Source organism: Hippichthys cyanospilos, chromosome 11, assembly GCF_059441005.1.
Source record: "Hippichthys cyanospilos isolate Australia breed blue-spotted pipefish chromosome 11, RoL_Hcya_1.0, whole genome shotgun sequence".
In the NCBI taxonomy this organism is placed as follows: Eukaryota; Metazoa; Chordata; class Actinopteri; order Syngnathiformes; family Syngnathidae; genus Hippichthys; species Hippichthys cyanospilos.
In genome coordinates, this window is record NC_142379.1 from 8,460,201 (window position 1) to 8,487,129 (window position 26,929).

The window sequence follows — 26,929 nt, forward strand, 5'->3', positions numbered from 1 at the left end:
TCCTTAATACAAACAAATTTGTTTCAGTCATGTATTGAATGGCGAACAATGTAACGTACTGCTGATGGGGTAAATCAGATCCGACCCATGTTTCCATCTGGTATGCACAAGGTCGGATAGCAATAGTTTCGTCAACAAACAAAAGTGGGTCAGTCTCCACCTTCCACTCTCCTCCCTCCGCTCATTTTCAGCTTGGAAGCTAATTTTACCCTAATTAGGATGTCAATCTAAAATATTTTTCCATTCCCTCCAGCAATATTCATATCCTATTTGATCAAAATTATGTGCTAACAATATTACGGTCAGTGTTTATTTGAACAAGATTGAGAACATAGATCATTGAAATGGACAAAAATGACAAGAAGGAATCAATAGGCAAGAGCACATTGTAATGGGGTAAGACATTTTCTCCTAAAAATGCAAATTTATTAAACGTTGTGAAGCTAGACACAATCATTCAGCTGGCATGTCACTTTTTCTTAGTATTCTTGTTTAAAACCTTTTCACAATATTTCCAGTTCTCGTCGTTTGTTCAAACATTCTCGTTGCTCTTCAAGATTCAAGAGTTTTGTGGTCATATGCATAGTAATTACCACACCATGAAATTCTTGTTCTGTTCACTCCCCCGATCAGACTGCATTCCATAATCGAGCAAATGATAAAGTAGGCAATAAAACAAAAACAAAAGAAACTGTAATAGAGCAATATGGGTAGTAATAATGAACCACTAATAAATGAAGAGACTTACTTTCCTGCACTCTTCCACGGAGAGTCATCTTCGGACCCGTCCAGTTTGTTTGAAATGGAGGGCTTCGGAGGTTATTTGCTGATCATCATAATTGGGATGTTCTTTACCCAAGTAACGACTGTTGTGAGATGATAGCGTGGAAGGTTGCCCTTCTTTGTTTCTCCAACCAACTGCCGACATCCAGGCTTGTTCAAGCAAACGTCCAAGGGCTGAAGGAGACAAACCGAGCCGTCTTTTCCTTTTCATAATGCATCAAAGTCCTCCGAATAAAATGATCCACACATTACTGTTCCTCACAAAGATTCATCCCATTGTTTGCAGTGAAGAACCGTTCAAAAAACGTGCTTCATTTGTGAACGTCACATCACTACCTCACACATAGATACTGTAAATATCATTTCATTGATAGTATGAACTGTGTACAGTATATACAGTAAATGTGGAAGCTAAGTGAAAGGTTGTCAATTCTGCAAACATCCCTAAAATTCGTGGTGAATTTAGGCCTATGTAATTATGCGTGAGAGTTGGCGTCCAAATGAATCATTTTCATTTGAAATGGCAGTTTGTGGCAGACAAAAATGAGAAACCAGTTGATCTGTACTATAATTACAAGACTGGCCACGTTTGGTCCATGGTTTGTGCTGAAGAAGTAAAGAGGGGTTCCAAAATAGCTTCAAAGAGTGCACGACAGAGCAGTACACATTTGTTGGTTACATGGGCAAGATCCTTATTGCATTCGCTCAACGAATCTGAAGTTGCAACTATAATCCAAAACCTTGAATGTCTGAGTTATTGAGGACTTTTGGAGGATCTACACCAGGATAATTTAGTTTGTCTGGTCTGAAGCTGTTGATGGGTTGGTAAATTGCTTTTATTGTTTACATTAAACGATGGTTCATTTGCAGGGTGGAGCAAATCGAGATAAGATCACCATTTCTCACCACAGATAAACGTTAAGATGGACAAGGTGGTCTCACATTCTGAGGTTTGACGGTATACCTGGCCCAACAAAGAAAGGAGGCTGATGGCTAAAAAAAATAGTTTATCGCAGATCACTCTAATTTGCCTCTGGGTGAATATGAGAGTAGAGAGAGATGTGATAAAATCCAGGAGAGCACCCTAACGCTCACTCAGAGTCATCTGGGAGAGATTCAAGGTTCTCATTACCTTGCACATGCGTGGTATGTAAATGATTTGTAAAAATGAATCACGTGTGTAAATTTACGTTAACATACTGGCAAACACTAAATGCTCAACTGAAACTTTAAGGTATTGACGGTTTTTGTCATTGTTGAACTTCCATTGATAAGCGATATCAAGACCCTCTCAAAAAGACGCAATAAATATGTGATGATGTCTCCCTCTGCTGGTTCTTCTTTCATCTCATTTCCTTTGCAGTCTTGCAGGCAGTGGAAAGTGTGTCAAGTGGTAAAGGTCAGCGTCCAACACCGCAGGGACCCCAATTCGAGCCCATCCACACGGCTGCGTTGTCTGTTTCTTCTGCTCAAATATCGCCATCCAATTCCCGTTAACGTAAATAAATATCAACAAACTTAACGAGCAATTACAAACAATATAATTAACAGCTATTGAAGATTGAAAAAAATCCAAACAAAAGACTTACTTATAAACATTCATAGATTTCTATAACAAATGGGTGGCATGATAAAAAAAAAAAAATCTATACAAAAACTGAAGAATTCTGAAAAAGGAAATGTCGCATGTGTGTGCTGAAGCCTATCCTATCTGATTGCGAGCCGAAGTGACACCCCATAAACAAGGTGCCAGCCAATCGCAGGGCATATTTTGACAAAATGTCACGCTCACATTCACACAACAATTTAACATCTAGTGTGCCGTATTTAAAAGATATAAAAGTAACCACTTACAGTGGTGAAGCTTGTAGTCAGCCGTGACCACTCCCACAGCGGCGCAGCCCTCTCTCTTGAAAGTGAATGTTAGGAATGTGAAGGTGAGTGAACAGGCAATATACTGTAGCACCTGCTATTTGGGATCTTAGTGAACACCTGGACTCCACAGGAACCCAAGCTCCTATCCAGTTTCTGAGTTCTGGCTCTTCCAAAATCACCCTGGCTCTGCTCCACCAACAACTTTCTCACCTGCTGGTGGATGAACAAGAATTCCAGGCAGAGTCATGTCCGTTTGTTAGATTTTAAGAGCAAACATCTGTGACTTCAGGATGATTAGCACCGAATCCTCCACAGGTCATGTTACCGGAAACAAACACCAGGAACTTCAAGTAGAAGATTAAGAACACTCCCTCTGTTTTTTGAAATACATCCAAATACATAGGTGCAATGAATCCTAGTACGCATTTATCAATCAATGGTGTTAAAGTAAAAGAAATCACTCTTATTGAGGCAGAAAAAGATGTTACACGTTCCTTGCTAAACGGCGACATCCTCAGGCCTTACATATGAACTACAACGTCTATTTCTGCCTCTTACCTCGAGTAATAGCCAAGCCAGGGCCGTTGATGTTTACACTTTTCATATGCTGCATTCAAGGTAGGTCGGAGATCAGAACTTAATAAAAGTGCACTCTAGTGCCCCTTTGAACAGAGAGAAAATTATCCTTAGGTGTGATTGTGAGTGGGGTTTTTTTTCCTATGGCAACCCCATCAGCTGCTGCCCAAGGGCAGCTGGGATAGGCACCAGTGACATTTACAGCGATAGGTAAATGTTGCCTCATGAGTCACTTTGATGTTATTTTGCTCCTCTAGAGGGCACTCTTGGTTTAAAGATGATGTGGAAGTGTAGTGCATTCCCAATGCTCTTGCCTTTACCTCTAAAATAAGCACGCCATCGAAAGGAGTAGAAAGAAATCACAAGTGCCTCATGAGGCTTCGTTTTCCCATCACTAGCATTTACAATCTAAGGTAAAAGCTCATTCTAACCAATCATGGTTTCAGTCTTTAGCGTATTAAAGCAACATTTTGTGCAATTCTTTGATCTTTACATCAAATCAATTCAAGCATTGAAAGAAGTCACCAGGGAGCTGAAATTTCACCCAGGTGATGACAAAATGGCAAAATCCATCAAGGCACAACCTCTTCGTTATCACATTACCAGGAGTGCGCCTTCTCTTGGCTAAAATACTGCAAAAATGACGTGTAAAAAAAATGACCCAAAAATGGTCGAAATACTGTACAAGAGTTAAGGACGCTACTATGAAAAAGTGGAGAGTAGCTGAGCTCCAAAAGTGTCTGTTGCCTTTTGTTATAGCTGAAATAGTTAAATTTCTTGTAAAGTGATGAAAGAACGGCATTGTTGTGGAAAATAGCTTATGTAGGTGGTGTTGCCCTTCCCGTCTGTTCACAGATTGTGTCTCAATCTTGATGAAGGCCTCCCTCACGCCTCTTTCAAACCATCTGTCTTCTCTGTCTACAATATGCAAATGTTGCTCTCCAGAGTGCTGTTTTCTTTGAAGCCCAGGTAAACAGATGGCCCAACAGTCAGCGGCGAGTGAAATCTCATTTGTAGGCTAATTTAATGAATGACATCAAATAACCAATAATGACCTTTGAGTGATTGTACGCATAATTTCGTAAATATATAGAGTATCAACTGCAGGAAGATGCCATTGGTTTGCATTAGCACCCCTGTGGCAAACTGCAGCCTCACAGAGCTGCTTGCACAGCTGTCGACTCTGCTGTTTTGTTTTATGTGGGCCTCAAGATGTCATTCAGTTAGTGCTGTCCTGAAAGTCCTGATCATGGTTTTAGCTGTCAGTGGTCCATGTTAGACATTGAAGTTTTCCAGAAAGTCACACATTTAATAATCATGGACAATATGACATACAAAGTGATTTCCTTCTACTCAAGGGTTAAAAAGCATCTTTGACATTTTATCTCCTGTCATGTGCTATTCTTTTGTCAGCAGCAAAGGAGCGCCGTGGTTAATACGTCAACCATTCCGGGGTCAAGCAGTGATGGAGTAACTGTGGCGCTATCAATTAAAAAGGTGAAAATCAGAAGAACGAATTTTGAGACAAACTTGATTTGAAATGATGAACGAGTAAAACTTCACGGACTGCGGCTCGTTTTGCCGATGTCCTACAAAGGTAGTTATGTCTTTTAAGCAGCCTATTTAGATTTGCATTGTTTTAATTGTACATAACATAGGAGTACAAAAGATCTAGACGTGGTTTATTTGTTTATGTATGAAGATTTCACGTGTAGAAATAAATACTTAAATATGCCGTATGCAGACACATGCCAATTTTTTTTTTTATTTTGTAGTAGCTGCGGGACACCAACCAGCAACAAGCTGCTTTTTGAATGAACTGTGACAAGGTGTTGTTCTTTTCCCCCCCCTCCCTCTGTCGTCTGTCTTCCGGGAACGCTAATAGGCTCCATGCAGAGTAATGTGACCAATTGAATCATCCTCGGCCCCGAGCTCTGGAAGTTGCAGATCGGTGGGGCAGAGAGCGTCACGCTCACTACGGGCCGCAGCACCAAAAAAAAGAAAAAAAAAACTTTGAGTAGTGACACAAACAGGGTTTGTCTCTGGGATTTTATACCCTGTCCTGGAAGGAACTATTCTATTTACAGCGTTGGTTTCGTCTGCTTTTTCCACTTGGCAGACCTTAGACAACTCATAGGTGAAAAGGTCAGGTCTATAACCCTGACTGCAGATTGAGGTGAGTAGGCAAAATAGACCCTCATATCAGGACAATGAATCGAAATGTCATCAGTTTGAGAAAACAAAGTAACGTGACCTCAAGTAGATATGAGATATATAATGCATAATATGTTCACTTTATTATCCATATTCTGTAAAGAGCAGAACTGTTTATTACATTACTGTGTCGCATTCATTTTTGACAGTAGGTCATTTGATATCCATACATGTTCAGACAGAATGAATGTGACATTAAGCCTTGTGATTTGAAGTCACATTTTGTTTTAGTAGTTTGTACAAATTTATCGTAGTTGAGGAAAATGGCTTACTCGTCTCGGTGGCGTCACCGCCATGATGAGGGGCTAACTAAAGTGGTCTTGAGGATTCCTACAGTCTCGGGATCGTATTTTTTTTTCATGTTTTATTTTTTTGGCTGCACTACTGTATGACACAAAGTATGCAATTTTGTCAGTTTTGACTTTTGAACAACACAGGAAGTTGTTTTCATTGATGTGTCAAAGATTGTTTATTTAGAGTGGGCTATATGTTTAAAACAATTTCTCCATTAATTTGGAGGTATATTAGCTCTATGGGCTTTGTGATAGAGCTAATTTTAGTTTTATTTGCCTTTGATTAATTCTGTTTTAATAATTAATGTTAAAAAAAATTAATAAAATGAATGGAAGGATGGAACTTTAAGCGTTTTGTATGATAATTCAATCCGTTTTTATGCATCAGGCTTTTTGTTGTTGAATTGTTGGGGTGGAAAAATAAAGGTCAATCTCGCCATAAAGTGCACACTGATTGGCTGTCATTGTGTTTGGCATAACCCGATAGGCCACTGTTGTGAGTGCAAGTCAATGCCATCAAATCCTTATTACACAACAGTGCTGCTGGTGTTTCACAGGGTTTCATCCTTGGACTGATTTATTTTTTTATTTTTATATCTGATCTACACAATGGTTGCTGTAATCTTAAGATTTAAATGTATGGCAAATAACTAAGCCTATCATAATAGTAAAAAAAATACAAATATCAAGAATTAAATGTATGGCAAATAACTAAGGCTATCATAAATGTAAAAAAAATAAAAATAAAAAAAAACGTGTTTTTTTTTTTTGTTTTTTTTTCTGCGGCAGCAGAAAGCTGTTCTTAGAGTTACCGGCACAAAAACAAAAATGGACATCCATGTAGTTTTACTTTAATTGTATTAACTTTATTCGAAAACAAAGATTTTATTGAAGAAAATGTCTGTTACAAACTTTGTAGACAATCATTGTTGAACAGTATGATGAATTGCAATTAGTCATGGAAATATTCCTGGGAATATTTCATCTCTTGAAAGCCCTATAATATGAAGGAAAGTGACAATATTTTCACATTAGCAATAACTCAAATAAGTACTCATTACCAACTAACACTGTCCCTGAACAATATGAATATATCATATATTATTCAAAATTAATAATTAGTGCTCTACACCAATTTGATGGCTTAGAAAATGCAGGTGTGCTGCGGATGTGTCAGTAGATGTTTTGATGTTTTGCTAAGGGCATCACTCTTTCAGACAGTTCTGACTTGCGTCGGTCGATGAAATAAAACTATATATATATATATATATATATATATATATATATATATATATATATATATATATATATATATATATAGCTTTTAACAGGGGTTTCTGCAGTGAGAATACTGTTTTCTTTTCAAGTTAAGAGCAAATCAATTGGAACATGAGGCAATGTATTGCTGATTTGTCTTATGAACTTAAAAGTGCAACCTATATATGGTGTTAAAAAGAGTCTTTATTTCATTAATGTATTTCTTATCTCATTCTTGTTATCTGTGTTTGGCAATCTTACAAAGTTCTCTTGGGTCACATCAATAAATTGATCGCTGTCCCAACAGAGCAGATTCTAATGTGCAATGAGCTGGAGGTCAGCAAGAAATGTATAGAGTATTTACATTTGTCATAATATGAATTGAGCATTGCTTTACATTTGATTCTATTTTTTTTCCATTTTGAATATTAGTAATTTTTTTCAACGTACTCCGCTTCTTCCATTTTCCATGATCATTTGCTCTCTTTCATTCCATTTCATCCCCACTTTAGTTTGTATGTTTCAAGGACAAATTAGAGTTTGAAAATGATTATGCAAATACACAGTGACTGAAGAGCAAATGACACAAACAAGTAGGCAAGCAAAGAAAAAGGTAACTAAACAAACAACAAAATCACGATACAAAAGACAGCAAATCACAAAACAAAACAAATCAAACATTGCACAGAAAAAATACAATGCTGTAATGCTCACATTAATCAAATAGCACGTTTTGCTAAAGCAGGGACTGTTTTTAATGTTTTGTGAAAGGAATTTTGATTTAATATAGATATGTTCCAAAATTATTCAAATTGCTTTGCAGAGAAACAAAGTGAAAGACGCCTTTTTATCATTCCCATGAATATTGCTATGATTTTCTCTTATCAAACAGTTAGGGTGACGTTGAACTGGAACAGGTTTGACACCTGCGCAAGACCACGAGATTACATCAATTTACCTCAACTAAGATGTCCGAACTTTGTCATTTGCTGTCATTTAAAATACATCCTATATGCTGTGTGACAACAAATCTTCAAAAAAACACTTTGGAAGCATCAAAATTGAATTAAGTTTGAATAAGAGCTGGCTAACAAGATGAGTGTAGAGCCACGCAGTTTGCTAAGTTTCGAGCTCCCTGCAGATGAAAGACACATTCCTACTCTGCATGTTGCTGTGTTCCTCAGACAGATTTCCAGCTGGGAACAGCTCTAATCACCTGGCAACAATATTGACATAGAAATAGAAACTCTGGAGAGGACACGACTCCAGGTCTCTGCCTGTCACACATACATCTGGCTGTCAGAGTTCATGTGCGCCGTGGGAGGAAAGACACATGTTACATTTACATAATGGAAAATTCGGGAAAAATTCAAATCAAAAAATTTTCCCTACAGCATGTTCCATGCACTTCCACTGATTTAAACATTGTATTCTGATTAATATTGCATTTGTAGAATATGAATGTTGTCGTTTGTAGTGATGGGAGAATGAAGCCTCATGGAACCACTTGTTGTTTTTTTTACTTCTCTCGATGGTGCTCTTGGTTTAAAAATAAAGGCTAGTGCAATGGAAATGCATTCAATTTCCAATGCATCTATATACCAAGAATGCTGCCTAGAAGAGCAAAAATACTTTAAAAGTGGTTCATGAGGTTCATTTACCCATCACTAGCCACTTGTTTATTCAAAATGACGTCGCAGTTCCTCAAGGCTAGAAAATGAAGCCTCGTGCACCACTTGTTTTTTAAAACTTCTCTATATGGGGCTCTTGGTTTCAAGATAATGGCTAATGAATCAATTTCTTAATTGCCGTCAAGAGCAGGGGTCAGCAACCTGTGGCTCCGGAGCCACATGTGGCTCTTTCATCCTTATTTTGCGGCTCTCCGTGGTTTGGGAAAATAAATAATGCTTGGTTCAGATCGACAATGTGTAACAAGCGATGCATTTGAATTGCAGTCAATAACGTTTGAGTGATCGGGTGATGGGGCGACATCTACAGTGCGTGTTTGGTGCGACGAGACATGAAACGTGACACGAGCGGAAATATTGCACGGCTTTTGTAAACACACATTTTTAAAGTAAGATATAATTGAACATTAAAAAATAAAGCGTCACTTGAAGAATTCTTAACTAAAAAGAAATGTCATCTTAATTCCACTGCGTGTGAGCAAGGATGGATTTAAACATTGTGAAATGTTTATGAACACAAATGTTTCGGATGTTGGTTCGATCTGCTTGCTTCTTTTTGTGAAAATAATGCGGTACAACCTTGGTTAACAATAGCTGCTTTAAATAGGTCATCTGACTGCTGACATCCAAATGATTCCATCCGCTATATAAAATTAAACATGGGAGGGTGGAACTGTGACATCATTTTAAGATGACAGCAAGTGAAAATCAGGTAGCTTTTGAAATGCGAACCAGCACAGTAAACAAAATAGGACCCAATTTGAGTTGTTATTCATACAAATCACATCCTCGCTTGTGTGGTAGCTTTTTATCGGCGAGCGTATGTGCGTATAGGTATTAAAAAGACGATTTGCTTCAAAATGTGCACAAATCACAGTCTCGGGTAAAAGTTGTTGTTTAACTTATTCAATTCGAAGTTTAATCAAACCCTAAACACAAAGTTACGTTAATTCGTTCCAGGATCTGTAAAGATGACAACCAACTCAACCAGCAGCATTCTGGATGGCAAAGTGTCCTCCTCCCCTCTTATAACGTCACCAAAGCGGCAACGTCTGGTCACGAAAGACGGACACTGCACCCTCGGCGCACCGCTGTGTGCCTCTGGCTCGTGGCTGGGGCCTTCCAGCCGGGCCTGGCTGCTAGCCCTGCATGACATGTGGGGACAGTTGGTGAGTCTGCGCTGGAGATGGGTCCTCCTGGCCTTCTGCGCATCCTTTGTGGCCCACTGGCTGCTGTTCGCTTGTCTTTGGTACTTGCTGGCCCACATCAATGGAGACCTGGATGTGCTGGATCACGACGCCCCCCCGCAGGGGCATGTGGTTTGCGTGAAGCACATCAACAGCTTCACCGCCGCTTTCTCGTTTTCCCTCGAGACGCAGCTCACCATCGGCTATGGCACCATGTTTCCCAGCGGGGACTGTCCGAGTGCCATAGCGCTGCTGGCTGTGCAGATGCTGCTCGGCCTCATGCTTGAAGCATTCATCACAGGTACGCTTATTTGTCTAACCCGGTGCTTTTCAAATAGTGGGGGTAGGGGGATGACCCCAGAAGAAAAGCTTTGTTTTTGCCATGTCATGTGTAATTGCAATAAAAAATGGATTGGCATCTTTTTTTTTTCAGGCACTTTAATGCACTTTGGTTCTTTTTTTTCAGTTTCAGACTAATCTGTAATCTTTATGTAATCTGAAAAACGTAGCTAACAGTTGTTGGAAGTTGTTTTTTTGTTTGTTAATGCTCCCCAGTGGGGCTTAGCAAAATCCATTCATCCATTTTCTACAGCTGCTTGTCTTCATAAGGGTCGCAGGCTTGCTGGTGCCTATCCCAGTTAATTTTGGGCAGTAGTCCGACAACTCCCTGAACTGGTTGCAGGACACAGAGAGGCGAACCATTCACACACCCAATCACACCTAAAGACAAATTAGTATGACCGAACCACCTGCTCTGCAAACTATGAGAAACACTAGTCTAAATGTCCACAAAAATGTACAATGGGTATTTTCACTCATTTGTTTAATTTACAATCCATGCCATACTTTTCCTAGGGGTGTCATATCTATAGGGGTATTTTAACAGCCAACACTTTTCTTGTTAATATCAATTTTAATTAACGTTCAAAATAATGAGTGTCTTAACCAGTAATATTTTACCCTAATTCGGATTACATGCGATGCATACGCTTGTGTTTTTATTAACATTGACTCACAAAAATCGCAAATTACTGTATTTCCATTGTTTCAAGGATCAATTCTTTCAGAGTGCCTCTCTGTATAGCAATCCAATTATGATTTTTTTGTGACCAAAGCTAAGATGAGTAAAATAGTTCTAATGTTTGTTCACTAAAGTTTCAAACAGACATCCCAGTATAGATTTTTGTGCAATGAATGGAATGGCTACTAACAATATGCAGACTCCCAACCCGGAAGCACGTTTTTACCAAATGAGAGCAGATGTCTCAAGGAACATAATTTGCAGATTCTCCATTGTCTACCAGGTGCATTTGTGGCCAAGATCTCTTGTCCCCATAAGCGGGCCGGAGTCATCCAGTTCAGCCCCCAGGCCGTGGTGGGCCAGCACCAGGGGCAAACTTGCGTCATGTTACGGGCCACAAACCTGCTGCGGCGCCCTCTCCTCGACGTCAAGGTGAGTGCCGTGCTCTACGAGGAGCACGAAGGCCAACCCTTGCACCAAACCTCCCTGGACTTTTACGTGGATCATCTGGGCCAGCAACCCTGCCCCTTCTTCATCTTCCCGCTCACCTTTTACCATCCCCTGGACCGCCGTAGCCCCCTCTACCCTGCCCTGCGTGAAGGCACGTCCAATGACTTTGAGCTGGTGGTGTTCCTGTCGGCCTCGCAGGAGGGAACGGGGGACAACTGTCAGAAGAGGACCTCCTACTTGCGGCAGGAGATCCAGTTTGACCGTTGCTTTGCGCCCGCCTTGGGCCTGGATGCTTGCGGAAGGTATGTGGTGAGCAACCATCACTTTGACACTATGCACTCTAAGGACCCTTTGGACAAGGACTGTGTCGTGCAGATCAACGGTGATGGCAGCGAAAGGATGGAGTAAGGATGCTGAAGAGAAGGTTACATTGGGACAAAGGGCAGTTTGTCAGGTACATTTGGTGGGAGGTAGATACTGTATGGAGCAGATATGGAAAGTAGGTGATTTGGGGAGATTACTGTTGGTGTCAAGTCATTTTTATTTGTGAATCCTTTGATATGTTTTTTTTTTATATATATATAATTCTAATCAACAGCCCAACAGGCCCAAGACTGATTAAAATTTGACAATCCAATTTCTAAACTGCTTTGACTCATACGGTTCATGCGTGAAATTGAAGCAGGGCACATATACTGTAAATAAATACGTGTTCACACTGGGGGAAAGCCACGTGAATATTGAAAGAACGGAACTAACGCTCAAACTCAGTACCTGTCAATTGTGAGTAAACCTAGAGTGCCTCTAAGTCTGTGATTTTCATTAAAAAAAAAAAAAAAAAAAAAAAAGAATCCTGATTTGTAGAGTAATTCTCAATGCAACACTATGGAACTTCCGTATGGCTTCCTATGGATAAAAGTGGTGGTGTTTTGCGTAATAGGAGACTACATTTCCCATGAGGACCAGTGCATAGCCTCGTGAACGCTTGAGCTCCGGTCACCTGAATTTGGACTGAATTCTAACATTTAATAATTTAATAATAGCATAACCCTTAATTGCCATAATTGCATCAAGCTCGCCAGTCATCGACATCACCAGACTGTTGCATTCTTCATGTTCATGAATGAAGCCTCTTTTGCTTATTGTTTGTTTCTGAGGGTTTATCCTTTCCGCGTCCTCTTCAAGAGATAAAATGTATGTTCCATTGGGTTATTGTCAGGTGACTGAATCGGCCAATCTAAGGCCTTCCCATTTTTCCCCCTCAGATGAAGTCCTTTGTTGTGTGAGAAGTCTGTTTTGGGTCATTATGTTTATGTATGATGATTTTGATCATTGTTGAGTTATTTTTCTGTAAATTGCCAGACAAAGTGGTCTTGTGGATTTCCATATTCATTTTGTCTCTAAAATGCAAGTTCCATTGGGTTAGAATCGGGTTTTAGTGCCTATGTCGTGAGTTACACATCCAGTGTTTTCGGAGGGAACTTTGAATCCAGGATAAAGAAAAACCAAATTCCTTTCAGGTCTGAATCTCATGTGATGTCCCACATGATTGCTAGTTTAGTTTCTCCCCCAAAATATGCATGGATTTAAGGAAAAAATGCAGGTTGAACACCCACAGGCATTGAGTTTGATCCACTTCCATGTACAGACTAGTGTCTATACAATGCCACTCGAGTCACATGCAGAGAACCACAGTACAGCATTTTACATTGAATGTGGTTTTTGTGCCTTCCAAACAGTTGTCGCTTTCAGTTAGTTCACTTCATGATACCAAGACTAATTCATGACATTTCAAGCGGCCAAGCCAGACACCTTTTGATGAAAACTGAACTTACTGTACGGCATATTTAATACTGTGTGATTATGTGTTACTTGAAGATGGAGGTGCAAAGATGAAGCCTCATGAACCACGCGTGATGCTCAAGCTGGTGCTATTGGTTCAAGTATAAAGGGTAGTGTAATGGAAATGTATTAAATTTCTTTGCATTTTTTTAACCAAGAGTGCCACCTAGAGGAGCAAAACACAATAAATGTGGTCCATGAGGCTTCATTTACCCATAACTGCTTAAAGGGACTCTTCAAAAAAAAAAAGGGGGGGGGGGGGCAAAAAAATAAAAGTCAGTGGTGAAAGACTTAGCAAAAGAAATTTAAAATTGCAAAACACTACCTTTAATAAAAGGGTGGCATTGCCTGGTAATTACAAACATTCAAATTCTCAGTATAAAATGTTGAACATGGTCAGCAAATGCTAGCATGCCACAAATAGGCTAAAATGAATGCTAAAGAGAAAAAAATGATTGGATATGCTGATATGGACATTAAATGTGTTTTTTAAAAACCGTAAATTAGCAAATGGAATATTTGAAAGGGATGAACAGCATGTGAAGAAATGACAATGACTAAAATGACTACACTGTCATCCTTAAAGGGCATTGATGCTGCTGCTCTGTGACCATCAATTAGAGTAGAAACAATATTGTTCATTTCATGTAGCAGTACAAGAAACAAAAGCAATGCTAGACCTGGAATCCACATAGTATGGAATCCTGAAATTCAGAACGGAGAGTGCAAAGCAAAACACACACAAAGGGCTTTGTCTATCATAATGGGGACATCCCATTGACATCATGCATTTCCTTGCCCCTAACCTTAAACATCATAACAGCTTGCCTAAACCTAAACCTTACCTAAAGTCCAATTCTAACCAATAAACAAGTCTTGACCCTCAAAAAGAGGTCTGAACTTGTGGGGTCCACCAAAATGGTCCCCACAAATTCAAGAGGTTCCCACAAAGACATTCAAACCCGGGAATCTGTCCCCATCCTGCAGCTAAAACCAAAGGAACACACTCGCACAATCACACACATAGTGCGGTAGCGCAAATGTAGTTATCACACAGGTTGAATGAGTTTGCAGTTGTTGTATTAAAGCAGTTCCATAAAAATTAGGTATCGATACTATGAAAGCGAAAGCTTGGTTCAAGTTTGCATTGATTTAAAAACAAAACAAGGATTCCATTAATTCCATTAATACATTTATTTTACAATGGCAATCCTTAATCTGACATGTTCAAACACTGAAACCGATTAAAACGTACTGATAACGTATGATTTTGACTCATTTTAATTTGAAAAAAATCATTGCACAAATCACGTATATTGTAGTTTTGATTGATATAACATGACGTTTTTCTATGTATTGTAGTAAAAAAAATGGGTGCTTGTATTATTATTGGTACGATGGAGAATCACTGCACAATCAATTTGTTTTAAATAAAAATCTTTTTCGCTGCTTCAGCTAATTGAGAAGGAACATTCCACAGCCAATAATTGTGATGGATGAGATGTCACTGGGTCTCACGTGTTTGGTGCCTTTGTACAGTGTACATTACAAGAAATAAATATTTTCTAAACAAAGCTTGGTATTTGACACTTTTTTTTTGCTTATTATGGATGATCTCTTGTTACAAGTAATGCATAAAGGGGAGAATGAACTTCTACATAGAGGCAATGCTGCCCTCACGTGGTAATGAAACGAACATGCATGTAACTGATGCGAGAATTTTCAAACCAACGTACAAAGAGGCAGGAAGGTGCTTCCGAAGAGTCGAATGTTTAACCTTTGACCCATACAAATTAATCTTTAGTAGAAAACGTATTTCAGTCTTATCAAAATGTCAAATTCATACAGACTATTGGAGCCATTACGTTGCATATGAAGTGAACTACTTTTTTTGTTTGTTTTTAATTTAGCTAAAGGGCTAAACGTTTGCTAATGCATTTTGTGGTTGTTCTTCCACAATCCTGTTGTGAGCGACATTTTCTTTTAATTAATCAGCTCAAACATTTGATGACAAGATTCTTACACGGAACAGTCCAATCTGCCCCAATGCTATTTTATAGACAGCTGAAAATATGTGCAACCGGTAAAATGTGACAACATCCAATTACTTGAGAATAAAAGACACCACAAAATTGGTCTGTCTGCTGTGAGGATCATGTGGCCTCCATTGTATGTTAGTTAGCGAAACAACACATTGGACACTGTATGATACAAACGAGACTCAATAAGCTATCAGAATTCTAGGATTTTCCCCAAATTGGAGGCATTTGATTTGATTTGCAGGAAACAATGTCTAATTTTACACATATACACACACATTAGATTAGATATAGATAGATAGATAGATAGATAGATAGATAGATAGAGATAGACATACAGTGTATGTGTACATACATGTGTCATTTTAATAATAATGGTACTGACTGTAAATAATGAGACTGATTCACTCCATCATATTAGTGGTTTTAGTCTTTTATTTATTTTAGGAAGTGTGATTACATAATATATTTTCAGATGCGCAAAAATATATTTCACTGATCATTTTTATGTTTGGCAATTTATAAGCCTCTGCTAAAACAAATTATATATATATACGATTTAATCTATGAAAAAATACATGGTCATTTTTCAACAACAATACACACAAGTGATAAACAGTAGTCATCAAGTACAACATGCAACTAGAGAATTAAAGTTCAAGATCCCTTGAGCCTTTACTGTCATTTTACGATGTCGCTGCTTTTTTGTGTTGTACTTTACTGCTTTTCTATCATGCATGATGTTGTGGCTAGTGATAGAATAAAGTTGCATCTTTGAGTGTGCTCCACAGTGTTGCTTTCACCTTGAATGTTAAAAATGTCCAGTCCACTGGTATGTCACATCTTTCTGCAAGTAAATACTCAAATGGACTTTACACGAGTACGTCATTGCAGCAATGATGGGAAAGAGGGACGGAGCGATGACAGCGGGGCGGAAACGGACAGCAAAATACATGAACGCGTTTCAAGATGACTTTTGAAACACACATTCTGAGCTTTTGAATTACGCACAAAACGAAATGCATTACTTTAGAGGCTACGTTTCCAGTTATGGCACAAAGTTACTCGAAAATATTATGTTGTTTCAACAAGTGCAGTAGCCCCGGCCCAAATGTTATCGTTATAAAAGCCGTTTCCCCATTGACCCACCCAGCTGATGAACGGTGGATCATTTTTGTGAAAAACACATCCTCCCTCAACTCAACCCAAAATTATTTCAAGAGGCTAAAAAAAGGGTGAAAAAAATACAGTACTATAGTTTATCACTCCGTGATGCGCTAACTGAAATTTTTCAAAACATCAGATTCCATAGTCTCATGACCAAAGCCTAACTGCATATTTTTAACCGGAATGAGGCAGTCTTAAAGGGTGAAATACTTGGCTACTTATTTTTTCCTGCATCTTGAGCGGGTATCGCTACACATTTGGTCAACTGCATTCAATTTTGCGAGAAATGAAATGTGAAATGATACATTTTGACACACCTCAATGTCTAAAAACATATATATACCACAAAATACACCAAACACAAAATGAGAAAACTTCACACTTTACTACAAATCAGTGACGGGCTATTCAAAAGGTAGCTGGGCCTTCAGGAGGGGACTTATGTGTACCACCACTACGATATCACAATTATAGGAACCAATAATACAAAAAAAAAGTGTGCTATTATCTCTCCTCAACCAGAATAGCTTCTTCTGAAAAACTCCACCTTAAACTGATCTGTAAAGAACCTTCACAACCCATTCAATTTCCTTAACTGTCCATTAGCGATTGGCGAATAAAAATGTTAAATGTATGAATGTACTGTATGCAGATGGCTACTGACAGTTCAGTTCTGCGCACCAAATCAAGAGGGTAAAAAAAATGCAAGCATTACTGCGTGGCAGCTAGCAGCTATTAAAATCATCATGATTGGAAAATAAGACGTCGAATCCAACACGCGTATTGGAAGCTGTGTCACCAGGAGAAATGCTTCAAATTCAAGAAAAAAGCGGAAAAAAAAATATTCCTATTTCATGAAGATTGTAAACGAAGGCCTTGCTAGTCCGGACAAGCCACCGCCGATGCAAAATCCTCGTAAACTTAAGACAAGAAAGCTGCCAAGAATAGTTGATAAATGCAGGAAGGTTGATCAATTCTTGGACCTTAATTATTTTAAAACGTGTTCAAGATTTACAAAACGAAAAAAATAAAAAGTGCAGTTTTGATTTTGGAATGAACATGCACTCTGATAAACAATTTAATCTCAAAGGCTCACAAATACTTTTTGGGAATGAATGTGATGCAGTGATAAACACCAATGTCTTTTTTTTTTTGCAGCGGAGTAACCTTGGTTGTCATAGAAACAGAAGACATTGGCTACCCAGAAGCAAACAATTTGAAACTATGCGCCATTTATTGTATTAAAAAAAAATCTTGAGCTGCTGCATCTTTTTATAGGGGAAGTCTGTTCTTTAAGAAATGTATTCTTTACAATATGTTCCATTTTGCAACCCAAAAACAATGAATGTCACAATTCCAAAGTGCTCAGCTTGATAACGTCACGTGATCAAAATCAGACAACAGATGGCCTGTGATTGGTTGTTACATGAGCCCTGAGCAACCGGGACAGCAAGTGGCAATATGGCCACATCCTTAGATGGATAAAAAACAAATGGCAGCATGATCTATATTCCACAAATTTATCATTCACCAGAATGCTGTGCTTGGACTTGTGAGGTGCAAAAAAACGTATTGTAAATAAACTATCGCAATTGACTTCCACTTTAAGAGCAACCTTCTCTGTGCAAAGATATCGCAACTCCCTCCCGATTCCATTGTCAAGCAAACATTGGCACAGTGCTATCGTTCTTGTCATGTCACCGTAAGGAAAAAAAAAGAAATGCTGCCAATATTCATGGAAGGAAAGCAAATCCAAATTTGAATGTTGAGTACACAATGGAATGCCCAAAACAACATTTTCTTTACATTAATTCAACAGTATGATTTGGAATAACTGCTCACAGGTGCTATCTAAAAACAACCGCCTGAGTCATTTCTTTAGTTTTATCATATGGAATATATATTTAGTCATAATTTAATTTCAAAGGTGGAAAGTCGTGATGTCAAAATGACTTGGGCCTTTATGTCATACCCAAAAGTCAACGTCCTCCTTTATCAACGTGAGCAATATTATCATGCAATTTTGTTTTGAAACACACTCAAACAAACTGAATATTTCTCTCTAATACACACATTTGAATAGCATTAAAAAAAAAACAATAATAATAACAGTAATAAATGAGTGAAACAACATGACCAAATTGGAACACCACACCCAACACAGAGTAGACTGAAGCCAATGAGGGGGATGCAAGACAACATATACTGTTCAGTGTTTACGGAATACACAACAACATGGAAATTTTGGACTCAAGGGTGAAAATGCAATAGGCTCACACACCTTTGGACTGGTCCCTATTTGTTTTCTCTTTTGATGTAGTGCATCTACCTTTCGATTATTAAATACAATTAATCAGAATGATGTCGCTCAAATATTTACGTGACTTTGCGATAAAGTGCCAAATTCTGAGCATTTTTCTTTGACTACGGTAAGTAATGTGAATGTACTTCTCAAATCGGACTCGGTCGGACTGAATGTGCATTTTCAGGATTGCCGGGCGCTTCCTGTTCAGCGTCATGAGCAGAAAGCAGATTGCAGCTGTTTGAAGGCGGCTTGCCTCTCTTTTTTCTCCACTTCCTGTTTCTTGCGTTCTTCTTTCTCCTCTCTGATCTCAGCCTCAAACTTGCTGCCTGCAGACAGTGCCTGCATCTAGAAACACACACACACAATTACTTTGCATTTTAATTGTTATTATTTCCAGGCCTTTGTGCAAGGTGCTTATTTCTTAAGATTTTGTAGAGTAGTGTACAATAACTACCCTGCTCCACCCCCAATTTAGAATTGAAAAGAAATGAACTTTGAGAATACGTTATGCGTTTCTAAGTATATGGTCGAAATAGTCCCACTTCTTCTTTCACAAAGAATCCCAGCGTAATCCACCGAGTCAGCAAATCATAAGCTCCCTGCCTATTTCCATAGAAGGGCATAAAATGAGGTGTAAGAGAGCTTAAGAGGGTCAAAAGGAAAATATGGCAGGATCAGAAAATCCTCAGTAGCTCTGACTCCTGTTTTCAATCAAGCATATAACCTGACTTGCACGACACATGACCCACCTGGCTGAGTAGAAGACAACGTACCTTAGCTTCAAAAAAGTCTTTGGCTCCACTCACTCCCTCCGTGGAGACGTTGATTTCGGACAGCCTGGCCAGTGCCATTAGGCCGCTTTCTTCTTGCAGTTCCCCTGCTGCCGCTCTCCGGAAGATCAACAAAAACTGTGGGAAAGTGAACAATAGTTCATTTTTTTATGCGCTGTAGGTTGCGACTAGTGCGTCTGGCTCTGTGGTACGTCAAAGTTAGACAAAGAGATGAGAGATACAGATGGTATCGAGAGTGATTATGGTGGCCATTATTTCAGGCCTCCAGTCAGTCACTTCATTTTATGGTTACCATCAACTTCATTCTTGGTTATTTGAAATTTGATCAAGCTTATGGTTTTTGTTGATAATGATGGCACAACATCCATCAATCCATCCATTTTCTTAATCGCTATCTCAACGGTCTTTCGGCAGCAGGAGGGGTACACCCTGAACTGGGTGCCAACCATTCGCGGGGGGCACAGAGACGAACAATCATTCATACTCACAAACAGACCTACGGGCAATTTGGAGTGTCTTATAGACCTTCCATGCATGTTTTTGGAAATGTGGGAAGAAACCGGAGTACCCGGATAAAATCAATGCGGGCACAGGAAGAACATGTGAACTCCACTCTGGAAGGACAGAGCCGGAATTGAACCCACGACCACCGCATGTGAGGCGGATGTGCTAAGCAGTCTTCCACTGTGCCTGGTGCAACATTAAATCAAATAGTTTTGGTCAGTTGAAGAAGGGTTTACATACCGTATTTTACGCACTATTAGGCACACCTAAAAGCCTTAGAAATTCTCAAAAGCTGACAGTGCGCCTTATAATCCTGTGCGCCTTAAACAGTGCATAAACTGTGCGTTTTCAATTTAGAGGGTCAAAAAAGAAAATACTCGCCATGTAAATTATTCTCAATTTTTACCTCTACATTTCAGTTATAAAGATACTTTTATAATTATTTTTTTTAATCACACCTTGTTTGAAATTTTTATATACTATATATGCTCCAATTTTGAAGAATTTGAAGCAAGCCATTCACTGAAGGTGCACCTTATAATCTGGAGCGGAAAATACGGTAGATGACTCACAAATGTGCACTTTCCACATACGGTACAGTACTACATCAAAGAGGGACATTTGTTTTCAATGTTTTCTTGTTCTGTTAAAATGGCATTGTTTACATTTGCTGCAGTGAATTAGGATGTCAATGTTAGCAAGCCTACTGGTTAAAAAAATAGGTACTGCCAAGCTTCATTGGTTTCTCACCCAAGCCTATTTAAGGGAAGCTATTGAAGAACGTTGTTCTGCCTGATTAATAAGCAGAGTTGCAGTCCCGTTTACTGTCCACGAAACGTCAATTTCAAACTGTGATTTGATGGGAAGGCAAATCCAGACATTCATGCATTTAACAGACAACTGCGTGTACGAGCGTGCTGACCTCTCGAAAGCTCAGTTTTCCATCAAAGTCCTCATCCACCTCTTTGATCATGTTCTTAAGGCCCAGATGAGTCTGTGGAGCCCCCAGCTTCTCCATCATCAGCTTGAGCTCCATGAGGTCGATGAAGCCATCTTTACCAGTGTCATACCTGGAAACATAGTCAGTTTCACTTATGGAAATGAGCCTGAAGTACAAGATTCTATTAATTATTGGGAAATGTTGTGCATCAAAAGGATTACTGGTATCTGTGACTACTCAAGAGCAGAATACTCAAACTGGTATTGCGATCCAACATCCCAACTAAGACAAAGTTACAGACCTGTTGATACCCAGCAAAGCATAGCAACCGATTGGCACAAGAGAGTCTGCGTGAATTCTGTCTTGTACAGTTTTAAAAGGCTAAACTGTATTCATGATTTACTATCAGTCAGCAGGCGGCAAACAGAATAGTGGCCGCACATCTCCCACTATCTTTAATCCCTCAAGGGCAAAGTAACATTCTGTTGAATCAACCGTGTGCGTGCCACAACACAAAAGTGTTTCAGCCTTACCAAAATCAACCTTAAGTGGAAAGGGGATTGTTGCCCGAACAAGACGTGATATCACAAAGTAGGTTCTAGGAGCCAGCTGTTTTCACCAAGTGGGTGTGCCATGAGCCTCATGTCTTATAGTACATGTATTTTTAGAAGCTTTTGAGCAGCTGTTCACGCATGTGTACTAGTTTGGCTTGTTGACCGAGCTTATCTGCCGCCACCAGGAACAAGTCATTGTTTGATTCAATGATTTTTAAAGGTCCATGAGGGCGGGGGTTTTCATTTAGAAATGTCCAGTAGAAAACAATTAGGATGGCATTCATTCTTCCCAGATTATGGTTTATACAAGATTTAAAGACTCGGGTTCAGCTATACACTATAATCTTTATTTGGCAGCAGCTGTATTTACTGGTATGTCACAATTCAACATTTGTTCCAACAACTGCCAAATATAGCAACAGTTTCCATTGGATTAAAAAACAATAAAACTGCTTAGCGCTCAAAGGGTGTGCTGAGATAGGGCGGTAAAAATCTGATGTTAGCAAATTTGTCCGCTTTGAGAGCTGGGACTTTTTCAGAGCAATGTATCTTTGTTGTTCACAGGTGCACCTTATCGGCCTATCTTAAGAAACGGATTGATCAATCGATTCATAGGGGTCCAATTCGACTGAATTAATAAGTCGCTTTGGTTGGGATTTCCCACGTTACCATGTGTACTTTCTTATGTTGTCTCGTTAAATGGACATTGTTATCAGTAGTGTGTGGAGGGGTCCTAATGAGCCCAAGTGGTCCCTTCCCTTGGAATGACGTGTCCATGAGAGACAACAACCCCTTTCTTTGGTTTCCTTTTCTGGGATGCCAGGGGCCCACAAAGCACACAAAGGGCCCACATTCCCTAGCAATCTTCCGCCAATGGCCACACATCAGTATCCTGTGACATCAAGAAATGGCCAGTACCCAAAAGAGTTTATTTGAGGACTATGTCCAATGCCTAGAAAACAGGCTTGACTTTGTATTACGAGCATGTGTGTGTGTGGGTGTGTTTTCAAACACTTAACGATGATTACTGTATGCTACTGCCTGAAATAGGCTGTAGTGAGACTCACTGTTTTAATTTTCCTTTTTAATGATAGATGCCTGAGCCTATGGCACAACAACACTAGTTTCAGAAAAACGTGCAAAACTCTTGCAATCAACTTGTATGTTTTGCTCAAACTACACAGTACATCATTGTACAGGTCCCATTACAAAGAAAAGGCCAAATAAATATCTAAATTAAACCATAAAGAAAACAGTTTGCTGAAGAAAAATAGGTCACTGGGTGTTGGCTGTCCCCTGGGAATGTGTAATGTGTAAGGCTAAGTGCAGACAAATAGTAAAGGAATTTGAGACAAAAGTAACTAAATATCCTCAATGTCTTGAAACTAAACTGTATGCAGTGGGAGAACTAAGCCTGCTTTGTGACAGCATATCTACAGTATCCAATAAGGACACTCCGGGCGCCCTGCATTGTTTATGCAAGAGCAATCCAGTGGAAAACAAAACAATAAAACCAGTCTTCTCAAGAGCAGTCATCATCATTTGACTAACCACAAGCGTTAAGCTCGGAGCAAAAGTAAATTAGCATCAGGGCATCGGGGTTGAAATGCCGCATGTTTAATCCCGTGATCATACTTTCGTCCCACAAACCCAGTTTCTAAAATAGCTTGAAAATCTTCTGCGCGACAATGCGATGACGCAAAGCATTGTCAAATTACATTTTGGTGGGAAAAGAAAGAGCATTGAGACTGTCATTATACAATTTGTAAGCAACACCCAAGCTTCTGTTCTGAATAGTGACATTTGATACTACATTATGTGACATTTTTAGAACCCCCTCCAAACAAAGCTAAACTGTTATGCGTACACATGGCTGTTTCCATTACAAAGAAAAATGCTGAAATAGAATTCTTCACGCCTACAATTCATGGTGTTTTTATATTTTTCTCAAGTTGGGCTTTTTTCTGACCTGCGACAACATATTTTGTATTAATAAAACTTAATTTAGCATGTCACGCCAGGTTTTTTTTTTCCCCCCCACCCAAATTATGTTTTATTGTATTGGCTGATCAAAGGTTACTGATATTCTGTGGTATTTCAGCCTTGAACAGCACCACCAATGGAATCATTTTTTGCACAATAGAGCAGGTTTTTTGAAAAAATAAGTGGACTAAAAAATGTTTGGAATTATGTACGGTATTGATAACTGCTTTTGGCATTGACTATCACTTACATTTCATGAATTCATTCATGTTGGGATGTGAATAGCCAAGCCTTCCAAAGCATACAACTGTATACCAGGTCATGATACCGTCAGCTATTAATAATTAAACTGTACTGGTGAAACATTACTAGTGTCTGCACATTTCAAAACACGGTCACTGTGTGCTCATTTTGCATTCACGATTGTGGCTGCAGCATCACTAATGGCTTTAAAGAGACAATATGTCATTTATAGACCATCATTCATTTAGAAACCCACAATAAATTTCAATCAGGTGTAAATAAATGTGTTCTATCCGACCAACATGTATTTTTATATATATTTGTACGTCTAGTAATTGCTATTTAAATTACATGGTGAGTGCCACCCAGATGGGGGCAGTCATGTTTCTTTTAGAAAAAAAAAATGTCTGCAACTGAGTAAAATTGGGTAGTTTTGTTCAACTGTTGTATTTTATATTAAAAAGAATCAGAATGGTAAGCACCTTCGCCTCAGATATGGATAGATTCATTTCAAGCTCAAACCTTCCTGTGTAGAGTTTGCATGTTGTCCCTGTGCCTTCATGTTTTTTTCTCCATTTTATTACTCCTCTTTCCTCCCACATACCAAAAACAGGCAGAGTAGTAGGTATATTAGACACTCTAAATTGAACTTAGGTGTGTTTGTGTGTGTGAAAGGTTGTTTGTTTGTGTATACCCTGGCTGTGCCCGGCCTATTGCACTAAAGCAGGCAGGATAGGCTCCAGCATGCCCACGACCCCAGTTAGGATGACTTTTAAGTTTTTCTTTTTTCTTTCCTTAAGTAAATAGCTGTTACAAGCCACGTACAAAATAATTGTTGAAAATGTGACTAATCATGATTGATTTTGCGATTATTTTGTAAAATCACTTGACAGCACAAGTCTTTACTCAATGCGAATAAAAACTAAGCCTCCAAAGGGATCTGTACCTGTCTCTACATGGCTCTCTGTCCCTCTCTCTCTTCCATCATCATCAATACAAGTTGCTTTGTCAAACAGATGTCAATTTAAAATAAGACATTTCTTCATTTTAATGACCCAATTTGAAATTCCAAAAACAATCAAACAAAACACACTTAGCAGCAACTACAACAATTCGGGAAACAGAGATCAAGGCAGCAAGTAAACCCCCTTCCAGGTAATAATGACACTTCAGGATATTAATTTTACTCTATTTTTTTTTTTTTTTGCCTTTAGTTCTGCTTTTAAAGTCGACAGTTCAGAATAAAAAGAGGAAATGACTAACAGACGTGCTGGGAGTCTAAATGCTACCGATGCCTATCTCCCAAGTGTAATGTCCCCAAATTACCCAAATCACCGCTCAACCCCCTACTGTTTGGCCAGAATGTGACGTAATTAGCCTCATTAATTCAGTCACTTAGTAGGAGACTTTTTTTTTGCTCCCAGCTAACACGATTACTTTGACCATTAATACAATTGTTGCACACCAGCCCTAGAAGCTCACTGGAGCTTTTCAAAAAATGTATAAAAATGGAAAAAAGAAAAATTAGTAGAATAAACATTCAATTTCACCATTTCGGTCAAATAAATTGGGCAAGATTTGCACCATAGAGCCCAAATGAAAAGAGAGGAAAATAGACTAGAGGATTATAATGTTCTTGGATCAAATCATTTGCTTTCATTGCCAATGTGGAAAGATGCCTGCATGTTTGCTTTGTAATAAGTTCTCGAATAACAAAAGTATCTTACATGCCTGATGTTGAGAAACTGTCAATACCCGCAAACAGAAGTCATATCAAACGGGTAAGAACACAAAAATGTAATAGGCGCATTTAAAAAAAAAAAAAAAAAAAGGCAATTCATAAAGAGATTTCAGATGTATGTCAGTATATATTTGGAATGACAGGGATATTATTGTTGGTTTTTTGTTTGTTTGTTTTGTTGACAACAAACAATGCAGAAAAACATAACATTAATATTCTTATGGAAGTTCAACTTAAAGCACCACCGTGCAGCAGTCAGTCGAGTCTACTGGATGCCTGCAGGAAAAATAAAGATTTAATCACGAAGCCTCATTTTGATTGTAGGGCTAATATAAACATTTGCCATCATAATCAGGCTTTCCATTTTTTTGCGGCTCCCGGTAGATTTGTTGTTGTTTTGGTTCTATATGGCTCTATCGACACTATGGGTTGCCGTCCCCGGTCTATTGCGACTGCGACACAATGCCACAAAGAACCAAACCTTAAAAAATTGGAAGTGAAGGCTCCATGTTAGGCACACGTGAGAGTAGGCCTGCACCTACCGAGCAAATGAGGAATTAACGCAATCAAAGAGCCATGTGTTTTCACCTGGGGGCGACGCGTCAGCATCTCCATCATAATCTTATCACGAGCTTCCACGGCTCATTCGTCTCAATCCGCACGACAAGTTCGGCGCGCTCCTGGCCAAATGTCAGGACCGAAGGCTCGAATCTTACCTCTTAAACATCACCTCCATGTCTTTAATCTGCTTCCGTGAGAACTCCTTGAATTCCGTGTAGGGGTTGAAGACGCGGCTAGCCCGAGGGGGAGCGTTGCCCTCGTTGATGTCCAGCCGACGGTTGAGTTTAGCGGACAGCTCGGACGAAGTGTCGCAACATGCTGCCTCGGATTCGTAATTCGTGGCCGTGACGATGGTCTCGTCAGGCTCCGGCCTCTGCTCGGCCTCCTCCGATGCGGCCAGGCGTGACTGTAGCTTCTTAGCGAGCTCTTCCGACGCCATACTGTTTCGGGGACGTTGCTCGCTACGACTGATTGTCACACCTCGAAAGAATGTGGAGCTTGGGATCCGCTAGTAGAGCTACTGTCAAATTGCGTGTCTCCCGCCCACCTGACGCAAGCAATTTCCGCTCGTGTGCTTCAAAATAAAGTGCGCTAGCAATATTGCGTTAGTGGAAACAGGAACCGAGTAAACGCATAATAGATGATATCAACATAAATTATATTACCAAAAAATTTGATGTACAATACAGCCAATAATGCTACTATTCAACAATTTAGGGAAAATAATGGTTTGTTAGAATTACTTCACCTTACAAATCATACTTCACATGTAAGCATGGCATGAAAAGTAAGGGAATTTGTGTTTGATAAATTATAACTTGGTTGTAATTAGTATATTAAGGCTTTACACCAAAGGTATCCGAACTGTTACCCAGGTGCCTTTTGCGAGAACAGCCATTCATTGTTCAGCGGAAT

The 26,929-nt window shown here is 39.2% G+C and overlaps 2 protein-coding genes across 2 annotated transcripts; one reads left to right on the plus strand and one right to left on the minus strand.

Annotated features, from left to right (window-relative positions):
• The first annotated feature begins 5,268 nt into the window (after positions 1-5,268).
• On the plus strand, positions 5,269-13,405 carry kcnj13 (potassium inwardly rectifying channel subfamily J member 13). The gene is made up of 3 exons (XM_088427754.1): positions 5,269-5,410; positions 9,647-10,174; positions 11,178-13,405. The coding sequence occupies exons 2-3, from the start codon at positions 9,658-9,660 to the stop codon at positions 11,750-11,752; spliced, it is 1,092 nt and encodes a 363-aa protein (XP_088283880.1). The 5' UTR covers positions 5,269-5,410; positions 9,647-9,657; the 3' UTR covers positions 11,753-13,405.
• Positions 13,406-15,642: 2,237 nt separating this feature from the next.
• Positions 15,643-26,558, minus strand: efhd1 (EF-hand domain family, member D1). Its single transcript, XM_088428224.1, has 4 exons — positions 26,170-26,558; positions 20,915-21,062; positions 19,471-19,605; positions 15,643-19,042 (listed from the first exon to the last, which is right to left on the minus strand). Exons 1-4 carry the CDS (start codon positions 26,451-26,453, stop codon positions 18,908-18,910), a joined length of 702 nt encoding a protein of 233 aa, XP_088284350.1. The 5' UTR covers positions 26,454-26,558; the 3' UTR covers positions 15,643-18,907.
• Positions 26,559-26,929: the final 371 nt, after the last annotated feature.